We start from the raw sequence: 26481 nt of genomic DNA on the forward strand, positions 1-26481 counted from the left end.
CTGCAGAAATACAGAATGAAGAACAACCTACTGAGCAATAATTCTGCAGAAAAGGATCAGGGAGCCCGAGAGGATCATGAGATAGGCATGTGTTACAAGATGGGTTGCTGTGAGAAAGACAGCTATGCATGAGTGTATTAACAATTATTCCTGGCAGAACATATAGGTAATATGTTCCTCTGTGCAAAGCCTATGGAGGAATACCACAACTAGTCTGAATGCTGAACTTCAGGCAGGATATGGACCAGCTAGAATGAGTCCAAATGAAAGTAACAAGAATAGCTAGGAAGACGGACCAAACAGACTGCTGCTATCTCAGCTTCAGTAATATATTCAACTACTCTAACTATACCTCTTCAATCTGCAAACAAGGTATAATGCTGTCTCCTTTGTGGTACTGTACTGCAGTGGCATCATTCTTACTGATTGTCTTCATGAATGACTTAGATATATGGCAGAGAAGGCTTCTATTGGAGGCTGCAGATCATCAAGACAAGACAGAAAAAGCAGGGTCCCTGAACACATGGCCCTACTGCATGCTTAGGATGAGGTCTTCATATGGCCTACTTAAAGAACTGGAACAAAGACAATTGTGAGTCAAGTGTCCAAAATCAGAAGATTTTAAAGAAATCGTTCAGCTGGTATTTTTTGTGGTTTCTGAATTTACACTTTCAAGCTTCCCTTTCTGGCCCTGAACTAGAGTGGTTTGGTTTATATGTAAGGTCCATCTCAGTTTCACATTATTTAGTCAGCTAACTTAATATTTATAAGTAGTCAGTTAGGACTGAAACACAGTTTGCTCCAACAAGGTAGTTTGGATCCCCAGGAAAAGACTTGTTCCACCAGGTTTTGGGGTCAACATGTGGCAGGCACAGCTCCATTGGCTTCAGGAATTTTAGTCCATGAGGCTCACACATTACCAAGGGACTAAGAAGCATTTCACCTTTCTCTTTGTCCAAAGGTGGAAGTATACTGTTGTCTCTGCAGACTTTGAAATAGATTTCTTGCTCTATTCACTCTGGAATGGCTCCTTGTGGTATAATAATACTAACTCTAGGCTCTATGGAGCTCAATATACCACCACTGCTGTTAAATACACCTCTTGCTCTGGCTACAACTGTGTGTCTGTTGTCTTGCTCCTCATCCTCAAGTGCTGAAGGGCTTACAGGAATGGCTTTAGGCACAGCATTAACATTATTTGGTCAATAGGCTTGTCGACAGTGAAGGTATCCATTCCACTGTCAAGCTCAGGAGGCTGCGATGATCTGTGTGCTTTCAAGACTGGTTGAGGGGAATTTGCAATTTCGATGGTGACTCTGGTTTATGTTGAGCTTCATTTGCCAAGAGATTATGGTTGATTTTAGGACTTTCCAACTTGCGCTCAAAGGGCCTTGCAGCACTAGTGTGAGGTTTTGTTGTAAAGCGGTTGTAAGGAGGAGTGACTGTTTCCTGAATCTGTTCAGTTCCTTTAACAGGGCCTTTGTCAGGGAAGCTTTTCTGAGGATAAAAAGTGGACTGCACAGTGTCCTCTCTAGAGGATCTGAAAATTGCTGGCTTATTTTGAGGTGGAGGCGGGTCACACACAGAGTTAACTTCAGAAAGTGCAGGCTTGTGATGTGCTGGAAGAGATAGGACAGGACTATTAATTGACTGAGGTTGTGTATACTGTACTGAAGGAGCAGGAGGAGGAGCTGTAACTTGAAGGATTGGCTCATAGTGCTTTTGACTGAGGGGCCTATCCATTGATTCAGCATTAGTTGGTTTCCCCTTAGAACAACTGGTGAAATTTAGCTCATTTGGCAAATGTGTTGGTTTAGCGGGCTCAGAATGATGGCTGGCAGGAACCTGCACAGACAGCTTATTTTCAAAACTCCTGCAATCAAAGTATGAGAGCTGCTTTCGATAGTACCCTTAATTTTCTTCAGGATCGTAATGATTTGAGACCATCACTTGAGGCCTCTGAGGTTCAGAGGCCCTGTAAATATACTTCTTAGATGAAGCACCCACCCTCTTAGCTCGTGAATGAGGGCGATACACTGGTTGGAAGAGAAGGTAACATGATCTTGCAAAAGGAATGAACCACTTAACTTCCTGGTATTTGGAAGAAAGGAAAAAAAGAGGTCCAAGAAAAGAAGCGAGACGAGAGGAATGGCAGATTCAGAAACCTGAGTCACCAGATTCAGGTCTCTGAATCTGTTTTCCTTACATGTTCAAACTGCACAATTCCCCAAGTTCATTTGACCACTACCCGCCCTTTCTTACTCTCCCTGTTGTCTGCTCCCTTTCTTTCAGGATCAGGAGAAGGCAGAAAGCAGAGACATCTTATCTCCTTCTACTCTTCATAATCCAAGGATAATCCTTCTCTTTCTTTGTTCACAGCCTTCAGGTGATTTGGCAATCCTGGCTTCTGGGTCAGCTGCTGCCATTGCCAGATGGTGTAAGTGCCTGCTCTGACTCACCCATCCTGCCAGAGTTATGCACACACTGAAGGGCCAATACGCAAGAGCACTGCTCTTTGCAGCAAGATTAGTGTGTGAACAGCTCACCTTGGACGCTTTCTCCTGGGCTCCCTCTGCAATCTAATCTAGGCCATGCCACAGGACTGGTAATAAAGAAAGCTCCTGTCATCCTAACTTTCAAATTAGTACTACTGCTTCTGAAAGTACTTCCATCAATTTTGTAATAATGACGCGCTTTTTATAATGCCTTTTAGCTGATGATGTCTAGGCATTTTCTGCACATTAATTGTCCCTGACAATGACAAAGACACATGTGATTATTCATTCACAGTTAAGGAAACCAAGGCAAGACAGGTCAATGACCAACTCAAGAAGCCATCTAAGACTTGATGGTTTTCCTCCTCAAGAATGACTGAAGAAACCTAGGGAACAAATTAACTCTTCCAACTTCTAGATGTGATTTTGTTGTGTTTTCTTTCTAAACCATTTAATTATCTTACTTTGTTTACTTCAGTGGCAACTCTACAACAAATCTCTAGCCACAGGGCTCCTAATTGCAGTGTCTTATTAATACTGCCAGGCTAATAGTTACTCATCTCTTAAGTTTTAAGTAGATTTTAGAATAAAAAGGGTAACGAAAGAGACAACATTTGATTTCCATAATAATGTGGAAATGGTTACAGCCGAGCTAATCTCTGATTCTTAATCAATTTTTGTCTTGTTTGAAGCCTCAACTAAAGGTGCGGATCTTTTTTCTTTTTAATAACTTAGCCTCAGCTTTGAAGTTTCTGTAAGCTGAGGACAGCTTATCAGAAAAGTCCCAGTGAATGAAAGATGCTTAAATAGGGCTACAAGTGAATGAGATGAATTACAGTCTCCCTAAGAAGAGGCTGTGCTCTTCAGTATAAGGCATATACATATTCAATCCCAAGACAGAAGAATGGATTTAACTATAGTTGATAATGCACAAAAATCCATGCTCAGAACGCCCGTCTCAAAGGCTTTGCTTGTGAGGTACTTGGTATCTCGGATTGTTAGTGGCTCACATGAGAGAAGGAGACATGCCCTTTTCTTTGAGGCTTGATTTAGACATTGCAGTACCGTATTGTACAACAGAGGATAACACCTTTAACTGCTGAAGATTTAATACCTATAGAGGGAAATTATACATGCTGGCTTGCCAGCCTATCTGATATCATTATATTCCAAAGGGGCCTGCTTTTGTTTGGCTGAGGAATGCAGCTTATCTGTTTTGTTATTCTAATTTGCTAGTAAAGACATGAAGGAATTACCAAAACTGTTTGTTTTAGGGGGGGAGGAAGGAGAAGGAGGGTTTGTAGTAACGTAACAGTTTACAATGGTGCAATAATACTATGGTAGGACTCATGGTGGCTGGATTCTAACAAAATAAAACAACTTTCAGGGTGTGGGCAGACATCCAGTATGCAAGTGTGAAAATTTGTCAGATAATGACCACATTTCGAGCCTCACAAGCACTATTGGGCCAAGTCAGAGCTTTCTACCCCTCGGGTCGGCTGCTCACATGACTTGTTTGAGTTCGTTCTGTCTAACAAAAGTTTGTCTGTAAAAGGAAAGAGTACTTTTTTGCTCACCTGGCTCATTTTGATCAATAAGTCAGGCAGTGCTGACTCACACAAGTGGTTTGACTGTAGATGTGTTGTGTTAATGAGGGTCTGAAGGGAGCCTGGGAGCAGGAATATCTTCTGCCACTGACTGCCTCAGGGTGAGTTACTGTATCTTAGGTGAGGGTACAGTTATTTTTTATTATTTCCTAAACATGCTAACTCAACCAACTGAAAACCTATAATTTTAGAGCAAAAATAGAAATTCCACTATTAAAAAAGGAAACTGTTTTATATAACGTTTAACATGAATTTATTTCTATTAAATACACTTAGTGAGGAAAGTGCAACATTTTCAAAGGACCAAAGTGACTTAACAGTTATCCAAGTCCATTTTTCAGAATAAACTATTAGTGCCTTTGAACGAGTTTGCTTAGAGTCTATGTCATGACTGAAAACAGAAATTCAGTTCTTAATTCACCATCAAGCACCTAAAAATTTTACCCAGATGTTATTAACACGGTAAAAACCCGTTGTACTTTCACCTTCCCTGCTCTCAGACTTATCTAATTGATTTAAAGTAGACCTCACCATTGCTTGACATTGTTATGATGATTAGCACCTATGCAGCCTACTCACTCTACCTTAATAATGTTGCTTTGTTACTCTGAGTTGAATCCTGCTTCTCAGGAATTTGATGGAAAAATTCCTTTTAGCTTCCATGAGAATAAGATTAAGCTGACAGCTTCAAGACTTTATTCTGGTTGTTGCAATTGTGTGCGATAATGTGTTTTTTGAATGAATGGAGTACCTTTCTATATGCATGTGTACTCCCCAACACAGCTTCCCTTCCTCTTTGGTGCAGGTAAAAGGTTGGATTAAAACCTACCTACATACATACAAACACACACATATATATTTTGTGTGTGTATATCCATATATATAAAGATTAAGTTAAAGACACTATGTCAATTTAATATGGGGATAATTTTGGAGATGATATACAGAGGTGAAGTCAAAGAAAGTTACAATAGAGGAGAGAATGAAAATGCCTTTGGGCATAAGAGTGTCTGTGATCACATTTCTTATAAAGACCATTTTTTTCCATGTATCTGCAATAATTTAAAATTCATGTTATTGCTATATAATTGAATTATATATCAGATCAGATCAGAATCTATTAGTCTACATGTGATTACTAAGAATAGTTTAATAATAGGCATCACTACTGAACACTGGGGAAACTACATTTTCCACTGACTGTAAAGTAACTAATTCCAAAGACAAAGTTAAAGACATTCCACAGTATTTCCCTTTTAAAATCTGCGAGTACAGTGCCTTACTAAAAATGCAACATTTTGAGCTATTATTATAATTTCCTCTCTGGTCAATAAAGCAAACTCCCGTGTCTAAGTGAATTTAGAGGCAATTATCCTATTATGACCTTGATTCCACAATAAGATGATTTCATCCTGGTCCTTATACATTGTCACACTGAAATTGTGGTTTAAAATTTGGTGAAACTTGTCCTGAAGTAACTTAAGTATACACAATGATGTTACTGAGGTTAAACATACTTAAATCGTGTTTATCCACTTGTAATTCAGGAGTTACAGAGTTTAGTCTGCATGGCTTGAAATAACAAACATGTCAGCTTACCCACTTCTTACTCACTACAGCATCCTTACTGAGACTTTGACCAGATAAGTGGATGATATGGTGGGTGGAAAACTGGCTGGACTGCTGGGCTCAAAAGGTGGTGACTGCCAGTACAAAATCCAACTGGCAGATGGTTACTAGTGGTGTCCCACAGGTGGTGATACCGGGGGCAATATTGTTTAACATCTTCATTAACAACCTGAATGATAGGATAGAAAGCATTCTCAGAAAGACTGTGGACAATATGATGTTGGGAGGAGTAGTCCATATACTTGAGGGCAGGACTGCTGTTCAGATGGACAGCTGGACAGGAACCTCAAAGTTCAACAAAGATAAATGTAAAGTCCTGCACCCAAGATGAAATAACCCTCTGCACTGGCACAGGGCGGGGGTCAACTAGTTGGAAAGCAGGTTTCTAAAAAACCCCAAAACCTAGGGGTGCTGGTGGACAGGTTGAGCATTAGTCCACAATGTGCCCCTGCAGCAAAGAAGGCCAACCACATCCCAGGCTGTATTAGACAGAGTCTAGCCAACCAATCACAGAAATCATTCCTTCCCTAGACTCAAATGATTCTGCCTCTAGACTGCATCTAGAGTATTGCATCCAGTTTTGGTCTCCCCAGTACAAGAGAGACATTACAATATTGGAACAAGTCCAGTGAAGCACCAGAAAGACAGCTGGGGGGCTGGAACACATGGCATACAAGAACTGCGTTTTCTGGGCCGTAAGAGAAGGTTAAGGAAAGATCTTACTGTTGTTTACAACTACTTAATGGGATGGTGTAGAGAAGATGGAGTCAGGCTCATCTAGAGTTCTACAGTCTAAGAAAAAGAAGCAAAAGACACAAGTTGGAACACAGGGAATTCCAACTGATAAAAGGAAGAGAATCTTTACTATGAGGGTGGTCAAACAATGCAACAGGTTGCCCAGGGGGGTTGAGGAATCTCTATCCCTTCATCAACTGGACAAGGCCCTGAGCAACTTGGTCTTACTGGACCTCCCTTGAGCAGGAGGTTGGACTAGCTGACCTCTAGAGGTCCCTTCTAAGCCCAATGGATTTAGAAAGACCAAATTCTGTTTTTTGTTGCACTGGCAGACTGAAGCCTTCCCTACAAACTGAGAAAATAGGTTTATTTTTTAAATGCATTTTCTTAAGTTACCCAGTTAACTTAGTTTTCTAGGCTTACATGGACTGAAAGGAGGTAAACTGGCACAAGATCACCTAGTACCCACATGAATTTCACAGTATATGTATCCCAGACTTTGCAATTACTTAACAATTAGGACTGCTCACAAAGACAAGTAACTTTTGAATTTTATTGGTGATTCCTTCCCTGCACATTCATCGGGGTTTATAAAGCACCAGCAACAAGGTAGATTTTATTTCGATTTCTTTCTGTAGGGCAGGGCTCCACAATCTACTGAAATTTTTCACAACGATCTCTTTGGAGGTGGTTTTCTGATTCAGTTTCTTCAAAATCATTCTGGAGTATAGGAGGGATCATGTCTAAAACACTCCATTATCTAGTTTCTTTCAAAAAAAGAAACGCCTTCAATTATAAGTTTTAACAAAGTGCTGTATTCTTTTGTCGTAACCTGATCTTTCAATTTGTACTACGCATATAACATCTCTACACAAAAAGCATGGTTTTAAGCAGTAATGCATATAGACGCTTTCTTAAATCAATTCCTGAAGTCTGATCTATCATTATAAAGTATTATAAAATTGCTAACTCTAGGGGGTAGTCATCGTATCTTTTTCAAGTTCACACAATCTCTTGCATAATGCAGCCACAAGAGGAAGCAAAGGGAAAATGAAAAACATAATAATACTAAAGATTGTATCAGTAATACCAGATTTCAAATAATTTCATAGAGATGCCATGGAGAGATCAATGGGGCTTTGAAGCTGATTCTAAGGGTTCTCTGGGCTTTCCTTGGGAGGAAAATGTAATTTATTTATTTTTGTTTAATTGAGCCCATCGAGATATTAAGTACCAGAATCACAGTCTTACCGTACGGAATTATGATAAGGCCTCTCAGCAAATTGATTATTTCCTCACTTATGTCAGATGATGAGAATTTGTTACCCTTTTAATATTTTGTAACTGCATGTTATAAAACTGCTGCTATTCAATACCAGCAGTTATAAGCATGAAACAGCAGATTTGGATTTTTTAAAAAACTGCTTGTTAAGTAGAGGTGCAAGCTGATTTAGTCTGAGACCTATTCAACCAGTATCCAGAAGAAGAACCCCAGAAATGAGCAGAAAGCTAATGCATAGTGACAGTGTGTTCAGCCAGTCCCAGACAGTGCCTCCTTACAGATACTACACGCACCTAAAGGTACAATATTCATGAGGAAACGCAAGAATTCATTTGTAAAGGCTGCAGCAAAAGACCATTATTCTGCTTTCTGTAATCAAAGGGATATTTGAAGTTTTAATAATGTTATCTGAAACAAGAGCCTTTAACACTAAAACCCGCGATAAATGATGGAAACAACTAATGGATGACTTAGTTCTTACAAGCAAGCAAATCCTACATCAAAGTACTTCATGAAGAACAATTATTCTGTAAGAAAACAGCGGCATCTGAAGATGCCATGCAGAAACCAACAAGTATGAGACCGAGTTCCCTTTTTCTAATTGTCAAAGACTAAGCTGACACTAGGATCACCCGTATTTTGGCACAGAATGCACATAACCCAACAAAGAAACGCAATCACCTTCTGCGTATACTGGGGCAACTGCTAACAAGCAGCAATGTTGTGTAAGCACCTAATGGTCAGGAATGGAAAGAAAACCTAAATTCAATTTAATTGAGATTTAATTAGAATGCCAGTTGTAAGAATCCAGACATCCATACTGTTTCCTGATCTTGCATTCTTTGAACACCGACTCTCTGATATCTTTTACCTTTGTCATATTTTTATCCTGGGAAAATGTGACATTTTAAGGTGCAAATATTTATCTTATGGATGACGACAAGCATCTGTGTTGCATATCCACAGGTATTTCACTTCTGTGTTAGCCTACATCATGTCAGCATAGTTGTCCTGTGCAGGGGCATAGAAATCTTTTAGGTCCCTGCAATCTGAGTTTTCTACCAGTGTCACCTTTGTTAAGGGTGTTTGGGTTTTGTCCTTAACATTCTTCCTTTTTAAGCAACCACCGCTCTGAAACATGCAGAACACAAGTTTGGGGACACTGAAATAGAAGTCTGAATGTGTCTCAAAAGCCACATGTGAGAAGAGGGACATTGTATAGGGCCACTTCACCTGTCAACATCTAACTCGGGAACTAGGATTGTGTGAGATTTTTGCAACAACAACTGCACTAATTTAGAGAGTGCAAGGATGTAGATGCATAGAGAACATTACTATTAATATGACTCGAAGCAATCTATAGATAGCTTAAATTTAATTGACACACATTCATCCTTTTTTTTTTTTTAAATATTTTTACATTTCTCAGCTCTACCTCCAACATCCTTTGCAACGACAGTGCCCTAGCCCCATTCCCAGGGTCTTCACATGCAAGAGCAAAAGAATGTTACTTTCCTCTATCAAATGCTAATTCACTTGCCATGTTCTACTTGCTTTCACTGACATGTGCCACAAGTAAGACAGGAGTTCTAGTTTCTTCAAACAAAAATGCTTTTAGTAAAAAATGTCATATATGTAATTTCTATCATTTGAAAATTGCTTAAATTGATAAGGATTTCAGGAGAAAAGGTTATTTTGCATCTTACATAGAACAAAACTAGCTTAGTGTTCCATGAATTGAAGCTGATACAGAACAGGCTGGAAACATCTGTTTAGATACACTTATCTGTTAATGTAAGGCTGTCACGAAACTTGGATTTTCAAAACCGCTTTGCAGATACAGGATAATTCCTCATGGATTTAAAAGTACTTTTAAAATTACTTTGGCAGTTTGTGACATTTGCGTTCCTACCTTTGTATGTTTTATGGAATATGCAACTGAATTATATGCACTTTTTAGACAAGAACTCCACATTTTCAGAAGATAAGCAGCACTTCTCAGCAGGAACATACTGAGAAACAGAGATGAAAATTAATACTGAATTGTTTGAAATGTCAATCTTCTGAGTGAGAAAAGTGGATACAGTTACAGTTTAACTGCATACTATCTTGTGCAGGAGAACAGAACCAAACAGAAATTATATCTCAAACAAAATGTAAAAGGTACGGGTTGGGGCACTTTCTTATGTGTGAAATGCACATCAATGAAGTGAAAAGGCACGTCTGTTGGGTGCTTGTTTTTTGGTGGTGGTGTTTTTGGCAGTCACGCTGAATCTAGGCTTTCCTGGGCCACCTCCACAAGATTTTGCAACTTTTATGACTTGTAGTCAGAATTTAATCTTAAGTAATACTGAATGTGAATACAAACTTGTAAAACCTATTATAAAGGCTTTAAGGTTTATAAACCTTAAAACATTATATGGCATCATTTAAAATTACCGCTATCATCTAGATAAGCTGTCATGGTGCAATACTGAAGATGATTCTCTTGAGACTCTGGCATTTGAAATAGAAACACAGGCATTTTCTAGACATTTCCCCACAGGTTATTCTACTATGAGGAATAGCTGACCTGGGGCTGGGTTGTGGTTAGTATTGTGAGGCATCTTGATCTTATTTTAAGGAGATGAAACGTTGTGTGATTCTTTGACTTGGCATTACAATGAAAAACAGATCTGTGAAAGTGGTATTCTTTGTTATCCTAGATCTGAGCCTGTATACAGTTATTTCTGTTGTTTTGAGTGACAATGAAAAATTGTAGTGCTTTTCAACTAATTGTCCTTGCAAAGTCTACCGAGCTAATTAAAGGGGAGCAGGACAGTACTTATTCTGCATTATCAGAACAACTTCTGATGGGATAGTACTTGCTTATCTTCAGTCACCCAAAAGCTGGCCATCGAGTCTCTGGCTACTTCTCTAGGTTCTCACAGAGGACCCATTCCACTGTAAGATGCAAGACTTTAGGTGATAGAGGTAAGTGGGATGAACACCTAGAAATGCCATTTTCTCTCTACTGTCCACAGCAGAAGCCTACCCGACTAGCTGAAACACCATTTTTTTTAGATGGTTCATGGTAGAGAAACATCCCTCCAAATACAGCCAGCCATACTTAGGCAACAGGGAAGTTCAGATGTAAAAGACTTAATCTAGTCTTGAAAATGCTTGATCCTGATTTTGATACTAACAATGAGAATTCAGTTTTACCAACCCTGTTTTTCTCCCTAAGCCCCTTCACTTGAGGATGTTATTTAACAAGAAGGAAACCTTTCCTAACCTCTGTAATTACCAGGCCTGCTTGTCAGAAATATATTCGAGATAAACTGGAGCAAAAGGCAATGCACAAGTGGCTGAAGGCACATGAAAAGTTAAAATCTCCTTGACACAAGGCTTTCACACTGTAATGGAAAAAATATTTAACATTTAAACTTTTAGCAGTTTATATTCTCAGCTAACTTACGTATACACCACTAGAAACCAGGGAGTCTGGACTTTGCCATACAGGTGTTATAAAACATTAAAGCTTAATTATGCATTTACCACCTTTACTAACATCTTTCTTTTCATTGATATAGACTAAGGAGCACCAGCTATTAATGCATGACCATAGCTTCCATTTCCTAAATCCACTTCTTGATGACAGCCTCTTCTTATTCAGGTATCTGTTTATTGTAATATAGGTTTTGCACAGCTCCACTATTAAACACAACAAATAAAGTGCAATAAAAACTGCCACAAATTAAACAAATTGCAGCATATATTCTGTCTTCACCTTCTTTTGAACAAATGTCTACGATTCCTGATTAATGCTTTCTGGCATCTTGTGCACTGCGAATTTATGTCAATTTAGCATTTCAGTGACTAAGATACGCTATAAGTCAATTAAAAATTCAATTAAAAAATCAGCATCTCTCTTTCAGATCCTTGCAGATGTATGTGTGAGAAATTCAGAAGTGCTCACATTTAAAAAGGAGAGAAAACTGCATGTAGACACTCTTTAGTGGGATGAAAGCTGCATATTTGATTTAATCATCTCCCAACCCATCCCCATATTCTCTATCAACGTACATTACTAGGGCTTAGAATTTCTTAGAGCTGCTGTTCTTGTAACTACAAAAGTGAACACTATTTTCCCTTGGATTTATTACTAATACTGAAACAAAGTTACAGTCTTAAAATGTGGCCATGTTCTAAGATAGGAGAACCCCATGTAGTTATTTATGCTCCAGAAGAGTCACGTTCTGCCATGAGAATGCAAATACTTGTTCCTGACATGTTTTCAGCCTAACAGCTGAAAGCAAATCTTTCCAAATGTGAATCAATATCACACTTTGAAATAACATACCTGACCCTGCTTTGAGTGCAAGGCTGGGCAAGATGACCGCCTGAGGTTCCTTCCAACCTGAATTATTCTGCGAGTCTAACAATTCATTAGAGTTGTGAACTCCTGATACATATCTCAGTCAAACCTTCTCAAGTTCAGCAATAAAACTTTGAAACAAACCCTAGTTATTTCAGGCACTCAAATAGATCCACACTGCTCATGAGGTGGCAAGGCATACACTCAGTGGCAATTTACACACTCCCTAGAATTTCTTCATCACTCAACAATGGTGAGACAGTAATACAGGGTGAGATCCATTTTATCGCATGTTAGATAAAATAAATCTGGGAGTCTCTCTCTCTCAGTCAACTATAAGGGAGTCTAATATAGGTATGTTGGACAATGAACTTTTAGACACCTAGTAAGATTAAGCAGGTTCCAACACGCATTAAGTAACAATTTAATTGATACGCTATCCTTGAATTTTGTGTATATCTTATAACTGCATTACCAACAGACGAGTAATGAATTGAGAATAATTCAGTACTGACACCTTGTAGCCCCCAACTCAGGAACAATTACTAAAAAATGACCCCTGCTACAGGCCCTGATTCAGGACTTTACTCAAAACCTTGTGAAGGTGGCAGAAATTGTACCACTAACTTCACTTACCTGAATCATGCTTTTACAGTGATAGCCACAAAAAGGATGTCTTAAGTATTGCAACACTTCAATTTATCTCATCAAACTCCTGAGAATCTAGAGCCCTGAACAGACACATGGATTCTCTACACATTTTAAGGGAAGACATACATAAGGCACATTGCAGAGGCGATCAGCTCCGGTGCAGGCGTGTTCCACAGCGGAGCAGGGGATCACGCTGCACAGGGCGGTCTCCCGAGCCAGGGAAAGCCCAGGGGAGTGCAGAGACCCACCAGGAGCTGGCAACTCCCACAAGAGCGGCTGACGAGGGATGTGCAGGGACAGGAGTAACGGCGGCCACCCCCTGCTCCCACAAAAGGCAGTCCCAGGCAGCGCTGGCAACCAGGAGTGCTGCCAACAGGGCGGGCAAACAGGACACAGCACGGCAGCCAGGGAGGGCGCCTCTCGGAAGGAGGGGCATTCCACTGGCCGACTGGGAGACTTGGCGTGCACGTAACCCAGCAACTGGGCACTGTTCTGTGACCATCGGCACAGGTCGAGGGCACTCATCCTACCGGACCCTCAAGGCAGAATGGTAGACATCTGAGAGCAAAGGCTGCAGCTCTGGCTGGGGGGTCTGCACCATTGACCCCGGTGGTGGCCAATGCCTCCACCCAGACGGAGCTGCTGAAGGGAGAGGCCACAGTGCAAAAACTCTCCCACCAACACACACAGAAGGGAGGGAGGCCAATAATGCAGAAGAATGGATGGCTGCAACAGCAAGGACCAGCAGGAGGAAGACTTCCCCTGACGCCTGAGGTGCCCTTGCAGAACCGCTTCACCACTCTGCAGACTGAAGAGGAAAGACCTGACACATCAGGAGAGACGCTGGAGCTGAATAAGGCAGCCCGATCTGCTTCCCATATAACAACCAGCGCAACTAAGAAAAGGTGACAGGGTGATAGTAGTAGGCGACTCTCTTCTGAGAGGTATGGAGGCACCCATTTGCTGACCTGACATACTCTCTAGAGAGGTGTGCTGCTTACCGGTGGCTCGTATCAGGGATGTCACCAAGAGACTACCAAGCCTCGTACAGTCCACTGACTGTTATCCACAGCCAGGAGAGTCTGAGGAGTATCAAGAAGGACTACAGAGCCCTGGGACTGGTGGTAAGGGACTCTGGAGCGCAGGTAGTTTATCCATCAATCCTCCCGGTCAAAGGGAAGGGGTTTGAAAGGGCCAGTTGAATCTGCCGAATCAACAAATGGTTACAGGACTGGTGCCACAGCCAGGCTACTTAGGCCATGGGACTCACTTTGAGAAATCTGGTCTACTGGGGCTAATGGGGTTCATCTGTCAGAGAAGAGGAAGAGCATCTTCAGTCATAGGCCTGCCAAGCTGGTGAAGAGGCCTTTAAACTAAAGTTGCCGGGGGAGGGGAACCTCAATCCATCCCACTCTTACTAGTTTGATGCCAGTGCCAGCAATAGATAGCCAGAGCCTGGAGAAGGATCACAGGTCAGTGGGAGAGCACCTGAAGAGCAGCACAAAGGAATTCCAGCCACTCTAGCCAGTAAGTCAGCTTCATTGGGGGCCTGACTTAAATGCCCCTCTGCAAATGCATGCAGCATGGGGAATAAACAAGAGGAGTTAGACGTGCGCACGCCTCCAGGGCTATGATCTTATTGGCATCACAGAGATGTGGTGGGATGGCTCCTATGACTGGAGTGTTGGAATGGAAGGATACAGGCTAAAGAGAATGGAATGAGAGGCAGGGGAAACAAGGAGGGGGTGTCACCCTCTATGTCCATGACCAGCTGGAGTGCATGGAGCTCCACCTGGGGATGGATGAGGAGCCAACAGAGAGCTTATGGGTCAGGATTAAAGGAAAGGCAGGGACAGGTGTCATTATAGTGGGGCTACAGGCCACCCGACCAGGAAGAATGAGCAGGTGAGGCCCTCTATAGACAGACGGGAGCAGCCTCACATTCACAAGCCCTGGTCCTCATGGGGGACTTCAACCACCCTGACATCTGTTGGAGGGACAACACAGCAGGGCATAAGCAGTCCGGGATGTTCCTGGAATGTGTTGATGATGACTTTCTTCTCCAAGTGATAGAGAAGCCAACAGGAGAGGCGTTATGTTGGACCTTGTTCTCATCAACAAGGAGGGGCTGGTGGGGAATGTGAAGCTCAAGGGCAGCCTTGGCTGCAGTAACCATGAAATGGTGGAGTTCAAGATCCTTAGGGCACTGAGGAGGGCACACAGCAAGTTCACTGCCTTGGACTTCAGGAGAGCAGACTTTGGCCTCTTCAGGGATCTGCTTGGTAGAGTACCATGGGATAAAGGCCTGGAGGGAAGAGGGGCCCAAGAAAGCTGGTTAATATTCAAGGATCACCTCCTCCAAGCTCAGGAGCAATGCATCCCAAAAAAGAAGTCAGGCAAAAACGCCAGGAGAGCTGCACGGATGAACAAGGAGCTCCTGGACAAACTCAAACACAAAAAGGAAGCCTACAGAGGGTGGAAGCAAGGTCAGGTAGCCTGGGAGGAATACAGAGAAATTGTCCGAGCAGCCAGGGATCAGGTTAGTAAAGCTAATGCTCTGATAGAATTAGATCTGGCCAGGGATGTCAAGGGCAACAAGAAAAGCTTCTATAAGTATGTCAGTGATAAAAGGAAGACTAGGGAAAATGTGGGCCCTCTCCAGAAGGAAACAGGAGACCTGGTTACCAGGGATATGGAGAAGGCTGAGGTACTCAATGACTTTTCTGCCACAGTCTTTACCAGCAAGTGCTCTAGCCACACTGCCCAAGTCACAGAAGGCAAAGGCAGGGACTGGGAGAAGGAAGAACCGCCCACCGTAGGAGAAGATCAGGTTCAAGACCAACTAAGGAACCTGAAGGTGCACAAGTCCATGGAACCTGATGTGATGCATCCACGGGTCCTAAGGGAACTGGTGGATGAAGTTGCTAAGCCACTGTCCATCATATATGAGAAGCCGTGGCAGTCCGGTGAAGTTCCCACTGACTGGAAAAGGGGAAACATAACCCCCATTTTTAAAAAGGGGAAAAAAGGAAGATCCAGGAAAGTAGAGGCCAGTCAGCCTCACCTCTGTGCCCAGCAAGATCATGGAGCAGATCCTCCTGGAAACTATGCTAAGCAACATGGAAAATAAGGAGGTGATTGGTGACAGCCAACATGGCTTCACTAAGGGCAAATCGTGCCTGACAAATTTGGTGGCCTTCTACAACAGGGTTACAGCGTTGGTGGATAAGGGAAGAGCAACAGATGCCATCTACCTGGAGTTGTGCAAAGCATTTGACACTGTCCTGCACAACATCCTTGTCTCTAAATTGGAGAGACATGGATTTGATGGAGGGACCACTTGGTGGATAAGGAATTGGCTGGATGGTTGCACTCAAAGAGTTGTGGTCAATAGCTCGATGTCCAGGTGGAGACCAGTGACAAGCGGCATTCCTCAGGTGTCAGTATTGGGACCGGCACTGTTTAACATCTTTGTTGGTGACATGGACAGTGGGATTGAGCGCACCCTCAGCAAGTTTGCCAACAACACCAAGCTGTGTGGTGCAGTCGACACACTGGAGGGAAGGGATGCCATTCAAAGGGACCTTGACAGGCTGGAGAGGTGGGCCCCTGCAAACCTCATGAAGTTCAACAAGGCCAAGTGCAAGGTCCTGCACATGGGTCGGGGCAATCCCAAGCACAAATAGAGACTGGGCAGAGAATGGATTGAGAGCAGCCCTGAGGAGAAGGACTTGGGGGTGTTGGTTGATGAGAAGCTCAACATGATCCAGCAATGTGCGCTCGCAGCCCAGAAAGCCAACCATATCCTGGGCTGCATCAAAAGAAGTGTGGCCAGCAGGTTGAGGGAGGTGAGTCTGCCCCTCTACTCCACTCTTGTAAGACCCCACCTGGTGTACTGCGTTCAGCTCTGGGGCCCCCAACGTAAGAAGGATATGGACCTGTTGGAGCAAGTCCAGAGGAGGACCACAAAAACGATCAGAAGGCTGGAGCACCTCTCCTCTGAGGACAGGCTGAGAGAGTTGGGGTTGTTCAGCCTGGAGAAGAGAAGGCTCCAGGAAGACCTTATAGCAGCCTTCCAGTACTTCAAGGGGGCCTACAAGAAAGCTGGAGAGGGACTTTTTACAAGGGGTAATGGCTTTAAACTGAAAGAGGGCAGATTTAGATTAGATATAAGGAAGAAGTTCTTTACTATGAGGGTGGTGAGGTACTGGAACAGGTTACCCAGAGAAGTTGTGGATGCCCCATCCCTGGAAGTGTTCAAGGCCAGGCTGGATGGGGCTTTGAGCAACCTGGTCTAGTGGAAGGTGTCCCTGACCATGGCAGGGGGGTCGGACAAGATAATCTTTAAGGTCCCTTCCAACCCAAACCATTCTATGATTCTATGACATCTTATACACAGAACAAGAAGTCAACAAAATCCTTTAGCTGGAATTGTCCTCCTTTTTTTTCAAGAGTGAGTGATCAAAATACTTCCAGTTTCTAAAAACACCTTTTATTTAACCACAAAAATACAGGCCAAGAGGCCAAGAGAAAGAATGGTGCTCTTGAATTACTAGTACAATAACAAAAACATTTTTATCAATCAGTATATCTCAATCAACATTGACCCAGAATAGCATTAGAAACCACTGTCAGGATAAGAGAAAATTGACAGAAAGACATGAAGCACAAAACTGCGCACTGAAATTTTATAAATTTTACCTCCAGCTCTGCATTCACCCCAAAGCCTGTACCCTGCGGACTTATCACTAAACAGTATGAAATGCAATGCTAATAGAAGTTCCAAATTGCACTTCAAGAGGGCAAATCCTATATTGTACATATTCTGCTGTACATGAATAGTGACAATTTTCTTATCTGGGGCAGCTTGAAAAATCAGCTTAACTCTTCTGGAAGACCACCTACTGCACTTTAAAATGCGACAATGATTGTCATTTAAAATCAAAGGTAAATGCCGTGCATATACAAGAACAATGCAAATGCAAATTTTGGGGACAGAGATTCATCCTTTAAAATTTCACTGACAGGGACAGTCTGTACCTGCCTGTGTAGGTAGAATAACAAGTCACATAGTTTTCAATTAACTGTATGTTTCATATTCTCTTTTGTTAAAGAGGTCGTGGATGGCAGCAGAGAGGAAAACTGTGTTTCAGATAAAAGAAAGACGAAGCTGGCTTGTTCCCCAAGATCGAATGGGCAATCTCGGTTCGGAAAGCCTTCTTGCATGCAGAGTGGGGAGAGGGACTAGCAAGAAGGGAGGCTGCTGCCCCAGCGCTAGCTGGGAGACTCTAGAGAGGGAAAGAGAGTTTGTCTAAAGGAGGACACAGGTCTACAGTGCAGGCTCAGATAATCCAGAGAAAGTTTCCTAGAAGCCCAGAGGACTGCATGGAAGGTGTCTGAATCAGAAAGCCACTGAAGGTTGCTTGAGCAGACTGCAAGGAAACAATACATCCTGCAAAAATGCTGTTTACAGGAGATGGATTTATTTTTAAACCTTTCTGCCCCACCCAGCTGATCAAAGTTTCCTCTATTTAAAGAAAAAACCCTTATTCCAAGTTAGCAATTTTTGACATCATTTCAACATAGTGTGGCTTTAGAGAATAAAAGTCTGTAGATGCGCTAGCTGTAGGGAAGATGGTGGGACGGCTCTGGCGTGAAGCGCTGGCCTGACTGACGTCCTGCTGTGGCACTGCCAGAAGCAGCAGGTCTGCAGGTAATCCTCAAGTTAAAAATGACATTCCTGGGGGAGGGAGAATAATGCCATATCCTCAAATTAAGGCACCTATATAGCACTGGGGGACACAGAAGGGTGGGTTTGTTATTCTACTTCCCCTTCCTCCCCCTTTTTTTGAGGGAGAGAGGGAAAGAAAGGGAGAAGGAAGGAACCAGGGCATGACATAACTGCACAGAGGTCATCAACAAAACTCTTGGAGGACCTGTGGGACAAAAGTGATTTTCTTCTACCTAAGTGAATGATTAAAAGCAAAAAAATGTGACTTTTGGCCAACTCAGAGGCATCTAGTGGATATGGGGGGAGAAGTTAATGGTCCCACGGAGAAGCTTAGCAGAGACAGAACCTGCTTCGAGGAAGAAAAACAAGCCTTCCAAAATGCTTACAGAGCATGTGAAAAGAAGCAGGAAGATGCTGGGGTACCAGAGGGACACAGGAGCTCTGTGCAGCCTAGACTGCTGAAACCAAAGAAGAACAAAATAGACAGTATCAGCAGTGGGTCTTTTCAAGACCCACAGCATAACTTCCCTTAGCTGTGGCACTGCTGGGAGAGAGAAAAGTCTGATAAACCTTCCCATGGGGTGCACTCTTGGGAAGCAACATAGAATGGGTACTATTTCATGCAGACGACGGTCCTGAAAGGCAGGTGGAAAATGAATGTGATCTGACCGTGACCAGGAATGCACCTGGGCAGTATGCCCAAGGAGAGAAAACCGTGTGCTGGATTACCTAGTGCCAGTACTATGTAGGCCAGGTTTACCATGTCTTTGTCTGAGTGCAGTTTAATTTTGGGAAGGAGAAAGATGAATATGCCCGCTGTCTCAGCCTAGAGACACATGGTACAATGCAAAAGCAATGGAGAAGTAGAAAAAAGAGGGTCCTATTAAGGACTTGGAACATGCCTGAAATGAAACCCAGGAAGAAGACCTCAATATAAATTAAGAAAATACTGTTATGGGGAAGGCTCAGCTAAATTATAAGAGAAGCCTGGCACCAACCTTTAACAATATAACAACACACTTGATAGATCTGTGCGAAAAACAAAACAGATTGGTCAATTCAATGAAGTCTAGAAAGAAACTTCTGGTCATTTTAAAAAAAGGGTCTTTTTGTTTGTTTTGTAGTTTGGTACAGGTGAGTCTGGATTTTAGCAAGCTGTCTGATACATTTTCCAGATGCCTCAACACTGATTTATGGGCTGCTTAGCAGCAGCAGGAAAAGATATTTCATTCTCCGGCACATTTCAGTAAAAATTTGTCAGCTGGGAATGGAACCACAGCATCACTGAAAAGAAAGCTCTATAGATGCATTAAAAAAACCCAACTCAATTCTATTTACATAATTTTACTATATATACAGTTGGAAAATTCACCTTTACAAAAGGTTATCTTAAGGGGGAAATTCCAGTTCGTGGGGTAGAGTTTGTCACTGCAAGAATATGATGCACCAACAAAAACTGCAAAGAGGAAAGATAACCAGTATGTTGATTCTGCTTAGGCAGAAAGATGCTTGAGCCACTAACCTCAAGAAGCTCCGTTTGAGTCCTCCTTTCCATAACAACAGCTAAGACATCTTAGAACACATGGAACTGCAATATTCACAAAAATGGACTGCCTACAACATGAGCTGAAATCCTTGACAACTCCAAGTGTTTAGCATTTCTGAAAATCAGCTCTGTGATATGCCCTATTTGCTAAAAAATATTCAGGAACAAGAGAAATAATGACCGCTATTACTGTTTCTTTGAAGTTCAGTGATGAAAGCCAAAGAAAGAACATATGAAGATCACAGCTGAAATGGTTCAAGAATTATAGTCATAACTTCCCTGTATCATTGGCATGTTTGGACTTTTTTTAAATTGCAGTGAATTCGTATTGCAGTTATAAAGTACAATTCCCCAGAATCACCCCATGAATAACTTAAATCTGAGCAGCACTGCATAGCCATTACAGGTTGGCTACATAAATAAATTTATTAGGTAATTATTTTCAACAGACTTTTCCCACCTTTTTTAAATTCATCTTTGTTTATATCAATCACATGTTCTCCAAGAATTCCATGAAATATTAAAATGTGGAGGTTGTGTAAGCTTATCTATAATTTACTCAATATTTTGAATGGCACATCATATTAAGACAGCTCCATTTTCATATGTTTAGCCTTACTTTCCTAAATGAAATTTGCATACTTGGGAAGGAAATAAAACTTTCAATTAAAAAATAATCATCAAGCACAGAAAGGTAACCATATATAGTCTAATTCAAGGCATTACAAACCATGTTTATGCTCAGTAAATTCAACTGTAAAAAGTTTTTTGTGATGTCAATAAGTAGAGATAAGAGAATGCAGAAGAAAACTCATCATGAATGTGGTTTGTGAACCCTGTAGAGGAAGTCCCACAAATAAAGGAATAAGATGTTAAATAATAGAGACTATGACATAGTGTAGACTGAATGTGGAGGCGGATCATGAGAGAAAAAAAAAAAAGAAAACAACAAAACCCCACTAAGAACACATATGAGGCATCCTGCTTCCTGAAAGCTGAACGCAATACATCAAATAAATCCAATTTCATGCCAATTTTATCAACTATAACGTGAGCAAAAGCTGAACAAGCAGGCTGGTCTTGCAGGTAAAGCATCAGTCTTGAGTTCAACCCCTGGGCAATCACAGCAGGTTCACACTATTCACCAACCTCTACTTCTATTTGCTTTACAACATTTTGTCAGTGAAGTCTCTCTAGTTCGTACAATACATGAGGGGAGTGATTGCCTTGTTTTAACAACTTGCAGAGCGCTGCTGTAATGAAGCACTAACCCTGAGATAGCACTGGATACAAATAATAAAACATTATGATCAAAGCATCTATTTGTGGAATTCTGTAATTAAAAGCAGAGGAGGAGAAGTATGCTGTAATGATAACAAATCAACAAGTTTGCAAAAATGAATAAAAAATATGCTCTTAATGTACAGAAGAAGCAGAAATAATTTTGTCATGACTTAAAATAGTTCAAAAACAAAGAAGTGATTATTTTTCAAAGACAGAACATGAAAATAAAAGTTCAACAATCCACAGTGTTTGGATTAATTTCAGCTAAAAAACCCCCCAAAACCCTAAACAAAATAAAAAAAAAAAAAACCACAAACCCCAAGATGTTTGCTTACCATACCATCAGAATTCAGGGGCAACAATGATTTATGTAAATTATTGTCCTCTTCCTTAACTGCATATGTGTTTGTGAACCAAGCATCTCCCACTTCTCTTGCTGGAGCCACTAATCTGCCCAGTAAATTCCTGGAACCATCTTAAAATCTTTAAGATTTGTCACTTCATGACCCCATAATTACTTGCAATAGATAATCTGAGGATCAGGAGTGGCTGCTCTGCTTGGATCCTCGATCTGGAAGATGCAAGTGCTACTGCCAGCCTAGGAATGAAGTGCTAAAGCAGAAAAAAGCCATTGCTTTTCTTCTGGAGATTACAGTAGGACAGATCATGAAACATTGCATGATGTTTAATTAATTTAACAATTCCTTGCAATATAGCACTAAGCTGTCACATAAAATGTGAATATGACACATTAGAGAAAGAATTAAAGAAATTGTGCTAGAAATGTGAGGATAATTGTTTTCATTGCGCTCATTCTGCTGCAAGCTAGGAAAAAAACCGAACACACCCACAGAATATATAGACTGTTTGGAAAGAACATACCTATTAACTCCTTATTTCTGACATCTAAGGCCATGTTTCGTAAAGCTGTAGCAACTGCACATACCACCCGGTCATTGTCTATTCGAAGCAGTTCCACCAGGATTGGCAGTCCTTTTTCTTTGCGGACAGCAGCACGGATATACACTGACCACTGTAAAGATACATGGGAGAGCATGAAGAAGAAAGTGAGAAATCCACTACAGAAAGCAAGGCATCTCAGCTTATAACAGATACAGGGTAAGGGCTAACAGAAGCATGTTGATGCAAACTCAAAAGGGAGGAAATAATTGCATTTATGATGCTAGGCAATGACCTGATTTGGAAATCTGCACTAATTTCTTACGGTGGCAGAGAAATTAAATGATGAATTGACTTTACTCCTAGAACACCTGGTTACATTTTCATAGCCCAAGTCTGCAGACCACTTGCTTTGCGTTAGCATTTTCTATGCAACGTCTAATGATGCTTGTTCACTGCTAAAACAACAAAATTTATATTACAAAATACATATTACAAAACATGTTCAAGAGGTCTGAGTATTTCTTGGTCATTACCATAAGAACTATTCAGTCTAAAAACATGAAAATGCTGTTATAATTTCTCTTGCGATTGACAACTTGTTCAGAAGGGAAAATGAGGACCAACTATATGTCTGGCTTTGGCACCTGTAGTGGTGCCAAATAACTGGAAGACTATTGTACATCGAGGAGTTAGAGATTCGCATAAGAGTACACCTGAGGCAGGCGTGGGCCTGTGCTGTGCCGTGCTGCGTGTACCACATGGCTGCAGGATATGCCCAGCGGCTGATCGTATCGGAGAAGCCTGTAGGCATCGCCTACTACTTGGCAGCTAGTCATGACACCACTGGTATGCCCTTGTCTTTATCTCAAAATGAAGCAACATATTCTTATGTGAACATCCTTTCTGTTTGACAGTAGAAATGATGAATAGATTTGTTTACTTCTAAGAAAATCCTCTAAGAGCTCTAAAGACTATCGTGCCAGTGAACTTCTCCATGGATGGGATCTGTGCAGCGTACCGTGACGAGGAGGTCCATCCAATGCTGCACAACTTGGGGTTCCCAGCATCTGAAGGGATGAAAGATAACTATACTATCCTCTTTCTCATTCCACTGTTAGCTCCAGAAGTTGGAAAAAATGTAAACAAGACCAAAAGTGTGACCTTGTGGTTTCAAAATCTATGGGTATTGCCAAATTTGAGATGTTTTAACACCTGCAGGATGTGCAGGCCTTCTTAGCACAGTCTGCTTCAAAACAAGCCATCTACTAGGCATATATTCCGTGCCACATCCCGAACTCTTCTCTGGAATTTTCATAAAGTTCACATTCGTGCTCCTCGTACTGATAGTTGAAAGGAATTTAATTGAAGCAGAGCCTTTCCCTCCTTTCAGTGCTATGGCATGGGTGCTTATCCTGCCACCATACCTGGAAGGTGAAGCCAGAGTTCTGGAAGCCCTTAGCGTTTGAAATATTTCAAATATTTCAGAAACTAGGATGATAAACCTTAGGATTTTCAGCTCATGGTGACCCTTCTCTTTTGACAAACCTTCCTTAAAGAACAGTTAGATCACACCTTAAAGAACAGTTACATCGCAATAGCATTCCTCCATAAACAGAAAGAATAAAACCAAATTCCATGAAATAAAGCATTCGAAAATGGTAAGCACACTCACTGTCAGCAGACCATGCTTAACCTCTGCATAGGGCCTCTACTTACATCAGTTGAAGCGCTCATTTTAAAAACTAGCATCTGTTTATGCTATAGACAGGTGTCTTGAACAGCAAAAGCCAGAATATACTTTATAACAACCGTAGATACAGAGACAGACAAGGGCTGCAATGTTGCACTATCATCTGGAGTGCAAATTCATTCCAAGTGAAGTCATTGAGGGGAAATTGGGGAAAAGGAAAAAAAGCGGCATTTAAAGAATATTATTTTATTATTTCTCCTCTGTAGTAACCATGCATAACAAAAGGTACCTGGCTGGACTTCGCTGTAGATGAAAGTGATAATGGTTACGACAAGCTTTCAAGTCAGGTAAATGGGACATGGGGTTCTCAGCATCACTGAGCACAGTAATGTAATCTGTCTAAAACGTAAATGTGCCATCATTTTCTGCAGCAAAGCAAATAGCTCTTAGGTGAGAGAAGAAGTGGTAGAAGGATTCTTGACTGATCTCATTCTATGCTCTCTCCTCCAGTCTCTTCTCTAGAACCAGCGTACAGGATTATCAAATAAAAAACTAAACCACATCTTAAGGATCAGTGAGTTTAACTGAAAGTATCTGCCGAAAAATAATTTCTTTCCTATATCTTGATTTTAATGGGATACTAAATATAAAGGCTGCTATGAAAACACCAAATTAATCTTTCTAAGCTTCCTGTTTTAATAAACATGTATTTACCTGCCAGTTAAACACACTCTCACCTGCAGCTGGGAGTACCCAAAGCAATAGCTCTTTGCACTTAAAAACTCCCACCGCTGGCTTTTCTACACCTCTCCCAGGGGAGGCCGCCGCTGTGTCTGCTGTGATTACAAGGTGGCGGCCGGAGTGAGAGTTCACAGTAGCAGTGAGACTATTTTGAGAAAGTAGTGAGCCTGTCTGGTTGGGGTGAGAGTTCAAGCTAGCAGACAGTATATTGAAACATGCTGTCTTCATTGCAAATGTACTTGTGTCTATTCAATACCACAGAGAATCTAAAATGATCTTATAGATTACTCACTATATTATAAAAACCTCCATATTAAAACGTCAGTAAACAGTTTTCCTTTGAATTTTTTTGGTCAGCTACCAAGGGAAAACACAAGCACTTGTTCTATGAAACCCATGTTTAGAACAGACTTCTTGCATCGTAGTATTTTCATCATCCATTCCAAAACAAAAATCTAAAAGAAACAAATTAAGAAATGGATTTTTTTAACCCTAGGGAGAGCAGAAGACATTGTAGGAGAAACACTGAAATAACTCAGCACGAAAAAAAGAGAAAATATAAACCTCCTTACTGAATGACACGCAAGCCTTCAGCATCTGCAATGAACCAATTAATTTGATCACAATAGTAAGAAATACCACTCCAAAGTCTTCACAGGGGAAAAATCCAGATACGATGTTTTGCAGACGCACATATGCACACACATACACAAAACAATGGGAGAAAGAGGGAGAAGTATGCACGAAACCTCTCCTCTCCCCTGCGCATTCCTCCCCCCCCAGCTCTCTCTTTCCAGAGAACGCCATCCGCTTTGGGAAAAGTTCACAGGCTCCTCAATGTGCGATTTGCTATCACTTCATCTGCGCTTTCAAGTCTTGCACCTTAGGCAGAAAGACAGAAATGTCTATTAATTGTTTCAACAGTCTCCGGAGAACTTTCCATGTGGAAAGTGGTAAAAACTGTCTGTGTCTTTTTCCTTAAGCTGCCAATTAGGACAAATCTCTGCAAGCAATTACGCTGCGCTGTGCGGATTTCAGGAACGCTCAAATTGAGATGCCTCAAAACGGCTATTTTATTCTCACAGAGAATGGAAAAATTGATTCGCTCCTGCGTATACTAATGATCCTTTTGTTTGCCTAAAGCCATTGTGAAACGCGCCTGCATTTCCACATTGCAGGTCAATTGCTAATATGAGCTCAGTGAATTATAAAAGAGAAGAGATGAAAAATCATAAAAAAGAAAAGAGACAAAGGGTTTGTTGCCTACCAGCAGGTAAATGAGGCACTCTGCCAATATACTTAATCATCCTGTTACTCCACAAATCAGTGGCAGTGTCAACGATCAAATAACTGTTCAGTTTGTAAAGAGAAAGGGCTCCTATGGGAACAGCAAACGCTTTAGAGGGAACAAGGAGCCAAAAAGCAAAAATCACTATTGTCGCATCAGACTGCAGCTAAATTATCAGAGACAAGCACAGGAGCCACAATCTGTGCATGAATACTCTTTACAGCTAATTGAATTCAGGGGCATAACCACCATACGTCACTTTGAAGTTATCTAGCGCATCTCTATGTCCACTTTCATTAGTAGTTTCCTTTTTATTTTTGTCATAGTAATTAAGAAGAAAAATACAGTAAACCGGAAAATTATTTTTTAGTTTGTCACAGTTATTATTATAAAGGACCCTTTCCAGAGCTGAAAGCCTCTAGGGATTAAGATTACATTAGGCTGAAACTCAACAAGAGAGTAATTAATCTAGATAAAACTCCCCCCCCCCCCCCCCCCGAAAAACTGAAAAGCATTTAGGCAGTTAACTCCTTTCAGCGTTT

At 41.4% G+C, this 26481-nt stretch overlaps 1 protein-coding gene across 1 annotated transcript in view; it reads right to left on the reverse strand.

Annotated features, from left to right (window-relative positions):
* The window catches only part of CTNND2 (catenin delta 2), a gene marked incomplete at both ends in the record, with an annotated part of 558729 nt that overhangs the window by 56286 nt on the left and 475962 nt on the right, over positions 1-26481 (reverse strand). The window contains one exon of the mRNA XM_082315082.1: positions 22200-22350. Coding sequence (XP_082171208.1) covers positions 22200-22350 — 151 coding nt within the window. The remainder of the gene's footprint in view (positions 1-22199; positions 22351-26481) is intronic.

The sequence above is a fragment of the Platalea leucorodia genome, assembly GCF_965183815.1.
Source record: "Platalea leucorodia genome assembly, chromosome: 1".
Taxonomy (NCBI): Eukaryota; Metazoa; Chordata; class Aves; order Pelecaniformes; family Threskiornithidae; genus Platalea; species Platalea leucorodia.